This window comes from Monopterus albus, unplaced genomic scaffold (genome assembly GCF_001952655.1).
Source record: "Monopterus albus unplaced genomic scaffold, M_albus_1.0 scaffold113.1, whole genome shotgun sequence".
Classification (NCBI taxonomy): domain Eukaryota; kingdom Metazoa; phylum Chordata; class Actinopteri; order Synbranchiformes; family Synbranchidae; genus Monopterus; species Monopterus albus.
The window spans coordinates 960,139-966,198 of NW_018127993.1; the positions used below are offsets into that span (position 1 = coordinate 960,139).

General features: G+C 45.1%; 2 protein-coding genes across 2 annotated transcripts in view; both read right to left on the reverse strand.

Annotated features, from left to right (window-relative positions):
* lurap1l (leucine rich adaptor protein 1 like) overlaps positions 1-921 on the reverse strand; it is a 3,748-nt gene extending 2,827 nt beyond the window's left edge. The window contains exon 1 of the mRNA XM_020611444.1: positions 410-921. Coding sequence (XP_020467100.1) covers positions 410-625 — 216 coding nt within the window. The 5' untranslated portion in view covers positions 626-921. The remainder of the gene's footprint in view (positions 1-409) is intronic.
* A 504-nt stretch (positions 922-1,425) lies between these two features.
* LOC109966528 (5,6-dihydroxyindole-2-carboxylic acid oxidase) lies at positions 1,426-5,486 on the reverse strand. The gene is made up of 7 exons (XM_020611418.1): positions 4,957-5,486; positions 4,312-4,634; positions 3,008-3,212; positions 2,741-2,908; positions 2,478-2,657; positions 2,220-2,366; positions 1,426-2,136 (listed from the first exon to the last, which is right to left on the reverse strand). Exons 1-7 carry the CDS (start codon positions 5,309-5,311, stop codon positions 1,949-1,951), a joined length of 1,566 nt encoding a protein of 521 aa, XP_020467074.1. The 5' UTR covers positions 5,312-5,486; the 3' UTR covers positions 1,426-1,948.
* Positions 5,487-6,060: the final 574 nt, after the last annotated feature.

Genomic DNA, 6,060 nt, shown 5'->3' on the forward strand with positions numbered 1-6,060 from the left:
AACCGCTCTCACCCACTGACCGGCTGAAACACAACACCCATCACTTTTGCATTTTGCAACCACATGATGACATGTGGGCCTGTTTTGCATCTAGCACAGCCGTTTCCTGTGAGCCCTGGCCGGGTTGCCTATTAATGTAATAGACATATCAAATTAAACTTCACTGTGCTTTGGAGCTGATGCGTAAAATGTCATATTCAAGATCCTTTTCACATTTGCAGAAAACTAAATGGCTTGGACTAATGTACAGTTATGAAATAAGGCCTGGCTTATAATTAGAAGTCGGTAAACATTACAAGGGACTGGAATAAGGCGACATCTGTTTCCATATGGTTTGCATTATTTATGGCTAAAGTGGCATCTTTTATTTACTAGCTCCGTTCATCAGGTGACAGAGAAAGAAGCTTACCATTTCTTGCTTCAGGAAAAGCATTTTGCTCTCCAGCCTTTTCAAGTCCGCAGAACTATCACGAAATGTGCCGTTCATTACAAGCGGGGCTACCATCTCCTGCTTGTCGTGATGTTGTCCTGCAGCCAGAGAACGAATGAGACTCTCCGGGACTTTTCGACCAACTTTTGTCTCTATATCCTTCAGGTCAGGCAGGACGTTGTAAGCTTCGTCCATTGTAGACTGTCACGGAGATTGTGCGTTGTCTCTCTATGATCTGGAGCAGGCAGAAGAGCAAAGTGCAGAGCTGCGACCTCGGGGGTGCCCCCACTGATGTGTGCGGGGAGACGCGCACGGAGAGGCGGATTCCAAGTAGCTAAAAGTTACAACGAAAACGCGCATCCAACCGGCGTTAAGCAGGAAGCGATGGGACCTAATTCACAGCTGTCACACCAGCAGTGCTACAAACGGAGCGTGCGACCAGCAGTGGGACAGTTTAATGCCAACGCGCTCTGGACAGACCCCTCCCATAAAGGGAGAAACCCGACAGGTGAGCTGACGCCGGGGAGCGGCGTGGAACGAGCGCTTTCGTGTGCACATACATTTTTCAGGGTTTACACATCACGCGTTGCTCACCTAACACTCCCCATTTGTTTAACATACGCGTTGGCTGCACCTAACACTCCCCATTTGTTTAACATTTTAATCATATGAATGTCAGTGCGAAGTGGAACAAACCACTGTGTGCACGCGTAAAATGGAATCATTTATATCATGTGTACCCAGATGAAACAACATTTGAGCACAAAGCAGCATTAATGACTACTTCACAATGAAAACGACAAAAAGCAGCATTTCATCTGAGTGTAAAGTCTCAGCGTTCTGCATTTTGTTCCACTTCTTCTGAATCATCACCAAATGTCTCTTAATCAGTTTTCAACAATTCAGGTCATGTGAATCAATTTATCTTAATAATAAACAAACAAAAAAGCACCAACAAGCGTTGTACATGTGAGTTTCAGTCTAAACCATTGCATCCCCTTGTGGGTGATGTGGCTCCATCACCTTATTGTGCAACTCAACTAAACTGTCAGATGAAGAAAAGTGTTACAGTCTAGAAACATGGTAGAAGCTCATGAGTTTGTTTGAATGGTTTTGCAGCCCCCTGTTCCTTTGCACTGTGTTGTGACAGAACGTGCTGAATCACTTCTTCACAGCTGATCATCTTTGAAATCAAAATGAATGAAACCAAAGCATGAAGACACCACATAACATCACCATAAACATTGCCATGAAATTTTAAAGGCCTGACCAGACTTGGAGCTGAGCACCACCTGGTGGCATCACTATCATACAGCACTTCATTTGGTAACGTTCACTTTATTTGAATATATGTTCCATTTATACATTTTCCAGAAATGTGAAAATTGAAGAGAGACTACCTTTGCTGAAAGAAAGAGCCAGAAGATAATATTATTTTAAAGAATCTACACAAACTGCAGCCCTGTGTCACCATGAAAGTGAAGGGAAGAGGCACACAGGTGAGTGTGCACACAGATCTCAGACTACAGATTGGCTTTTGGCGTCATCATACCGCTGGTACTGATCCCCAAGCAGAGGCTGATGGCCCTCCATCCTGTAAGACCTGGCACGTAGGGCACATGTGGTGGCAGCAAAAATGACTGCAGCTATCATAAGAGCAGCAACTATTGCCATGGTGATGATTTCAGTCAGAGTGTAAGGCTGACCTGGAAAGGAAGACTTAGGTGATGGTTATCCTTGTAATCTGCATTTACTCAAAAGCAAAGCCACAAAAATAGTTTGTGCCTACCTGGCCATTCAACATCATAAGAGTAGCCAAGATTGTCAGGTGCAGTCACAAACATCTCAGCGTTGGTCACTGGAGGCCAGAAAGGCACCATGTTGTAGCCCCTGTTGTGGCCAATGGGGGCATTTTCATCAGGATACACAGATGAACCTGTCCAGAAATACTGCAAGTTAGTCTCAAAGCTCATTAGACTAAAAATTAAACAGCAAAATGTTCAGGTAGTATAAAGTAAACCAGAAGAACAAGAGGATTAAAAACCACCTGGACTGTGTCTTCTCAACCATTCATCAAATATAGCATCGGTGTAAGAGTGGAGCAAGACAAAGATGGGGTCATTGGGTGAGAGGTGGGTCTGTCCTCCTGTCCCATTCAGGAACAGATGAGCCAGGTTGTGCAGGCTCCTCACCATGGGGTCATAGTTTCCCTGGGGGGTGCTGTAGCCTGCCAAAACAACATGAAAACACTTTAAAATGGAGGCTCTGTGACACTCAGACAGAGGATGAAATGTCTTTGCAGTCACTCACCTTCAATGGTGTTTCTGAAGCTTTCAGAGGAGGTGGAGTAGTAGGGTGGGGCGTCAAAAGTCTTGACCTGCAAGCAGTCTGCCACATCCTGAGGCTCTGGTAGATGCTGGACCATCGGCCTGTTCACGTTTCCTGCTGGGTTCCTCCTGATGGGAGTTGTCTCAGTGCCTTGGAGGAGAAAGAAAAAGGAAACCGATAAAAGACTACAGTAACTTCTGTGCACTCAGAAGAATAAAGAAGATCTGTGTAAACAAACAACAGTCTTACTGTTGCAGATGGTTCCCAGTGTGTCATAGTCTTCTACGCTCTCACAGATGACCCTCCACTGGGAGAAGATGGAGTTGGAGCTCAGGGAGTTCATGTCAAAACTGCTCCTGGCACCCATCAGGTCATCAGAGCAGATGTCACATGTGTTTCCACCAATGGCAAAGTTCCAGTAGGGCAGGGCGAAGGAGGGGTCACGCAGCATGTCCTGGTTGTTTGATAGGATGGATGGATGAGACATCGAGACCAGAGCACCGAGGTTTTAACAATCAGTATAAGCAAACAACACCTTCAGGAATTTGCTGGCTGCTTCATTTTATTGTGCTATAAACAACACAGTGCTGTTCCCCTTAATTATCATCAAAATATCCACAAAGTCTCATTTAGTAACGATAAGGTCCAGAATAACTTGGCTCTCACATATGATGATTTGCTTGGAAGATAGTCTCTAACAATAGCTGAACAAATAGTTCAATAAATAAAGTCTGGCCTCGGTAGAAAAAAACGAACTTATTGGACTTATTTTAAGACTGCTTAGTTGATCCAGGATTGGTAAGTAAAGGTATGCATCACAGACTATTTTCACACCTGTAAATCACTGTCTTACACCTCATCTCTGTTTTTGTCCTTTAAAACATTTTCTTCACAGGTTTTTGATCAAGATAATCCAACACACTAAAATCCAGGAGCTGAGTCATTCTTCAGTCATCCTAGTAGGTGGAGTTCATCCTCATTGCTCTCCCTGAAACTGTTCATCCTCGTCAGGGTACAGCAGCTTCCATGCCTGTGCCCTAAAACAACCCTGCCTAATTGTGAACCACTGGATGGATATGATAATTATACCAACTCTATGGATGTGGAATATTCTCCACCCATCACTTTGATAATTGGTGCATATACCAAGTCCTCCCAAAGCTCTGCTCTGCGCACCGAATCGATGGTGTGCCTATTAAATCCAATGGAAGTATATAAAACGCTTACAATTACATTTTGCATGCTGCTGGCTTATTATGACATGCCACTGCTTCGTCAATTATGGTTTCCTCGACAATATAGCTGTGGGGAAACGCATTACGAAAAACAAACAAGCAGGGGAAGCGACAGGTTGAAGCCGAATATTGGTCGGAGATGTACTGGTAAATTAAAACTGCGGATAAACAGTCAGGTAACGATTACCCACAACCACATACACAACATCACATGGAGTGTTTTCTTTTATCTAGAGACATCAGAACGGACATAACCTGTGTGAATGCATTTATAGCCCCATTAGTCCAACTCTCACCCCTCTTCACACAAAAGCTCACCTGCATGTCTCTCTCCAGCTGCAGCAGGTGGTACCTGTGCCAAGTGAGGAAACCGGGGCCCTCGTGTGAGAAGTCTACTCCTCCGAAACTGGCCTGCCCCGCGCCCAGGAACGTCTTACTGACGGAGTAATAGTGGCTCCACACAAAGTAATTGTAGATGGAGATGTTCTCGAACTGCACGGTGTTCCCATCGGGACCAAAGATCTCCGCATAGCGCCGCGTAGCGATCACCAGGTCGGGGTGCACCGTGCGCTTGGCTCGGTCCAGCGCGTTCACAAACGCGCGCTTCTCGTCCGCGCTGAGCTGCATCACGTTTGTTCTTACTGGTGGATTATAGCAGAGGAACATGGGTTAATTCAACCAGTCATGCGTTAGTGTAGGATCCGTTTTAAGTACAGAAAACAAATCTTTGACCGTTTTAATCATTAAACTCTTTTATCAAAAATCATTCTCTGAGTTGTGCTGCCCTGACTATTAAAATGCATTTAGTTAATTTCATTGAAATGCGTTTTCTGAAATATTGCCATGTAGAAACTGATGCGTCTTAAAGCTCCGGTCCTATTGAGCAATGACGTTGAATCAAATTCTGTGACTAAGAAGCATAAGTTAATATAACTAACCCTAATCAAACTAGTTCCAACTCACCAACAGAAACTCGCTGGCTACAGTTGACCCCTGTCCATCCATGTCTGCAGCGGCCGCAGTTATATCCGCTGAAGTTCCCGTTACACTGACAAGTACGATTGAAAAAACGGATGGGCCATCGCTCACGATCATCCTGTCCGTCGTGCGGGTACTGAGGCCCATGCGGCCGCGTGTCCACCGCGATGGGCATGCACTGTCCGCGGCCCGTGCTTGAGCCACATGGGTCGTTGCTGAGTCCAGAAGGCGACGGACAGCACTGACCACTCCTGAGCCCCTCGGGTGTCACACACTCTCTGGGGAACTGGGCGCTCACGACCACCGCGCTCACAAGGATCAAGAAGCGGCGCTGCCACATCGTCTAACTTTTACTGCTGCTGCAGATTCAGTCAGTTCCACCGAGTGAATATGTATCTGAAAATATACACTTCAGCTAAACCTTTATCCACAATGAACACGCATCTCTTGAAGACACCAGTGAATACTTTCTCAGCCGAGTGTGTAAAAGAATTCCACCCTCCCGTGCGCCCTGGCCCCTGCTTCTGTCCCCCCCAAAGCTCTCGGCCTTAAACACAGGATTAGCGCATGACTACCGGGCATTTCTGGCTCCCTCGTGATCACATCACACAACTTCATTTTTTTTTTTTACAGGGGATGGAGAAAAGGAAGCTAACGTGACGCGTCACGCAGGACCGTTTGTGGACATTGTGGTAAACGAAATGACTTTGTCCTGGTTTGAATCATTTTGAAGATTTGATACTAGAACCTGAATTTTAAATGTCCATATTTAACTTTATCAAACTTCACTGCTCTTCTGTCCTGTGCCAAGTCATCATCATCTGTCACTTAGCTAAACGAAATGACTTTGTCCTGGTTTGAATCATTTTGAAGATTTGATACTAGAACCTGACCTGCTTATCCAGGTTACTGAGCAAATATTGTGCTTGTTTTGTTCAGCCTCTGGCTGTTCTGACCATTTTTAATGATGCAATATTTATTTTATGTATTTCACTGCACAGTGGTCTGGCAACGCTGAATAGCTGAGCATTTAGAAAATATGAAATGATCGTGCCCTATATTTTCTCTGCAGAGAGAGAGTGTGAATCT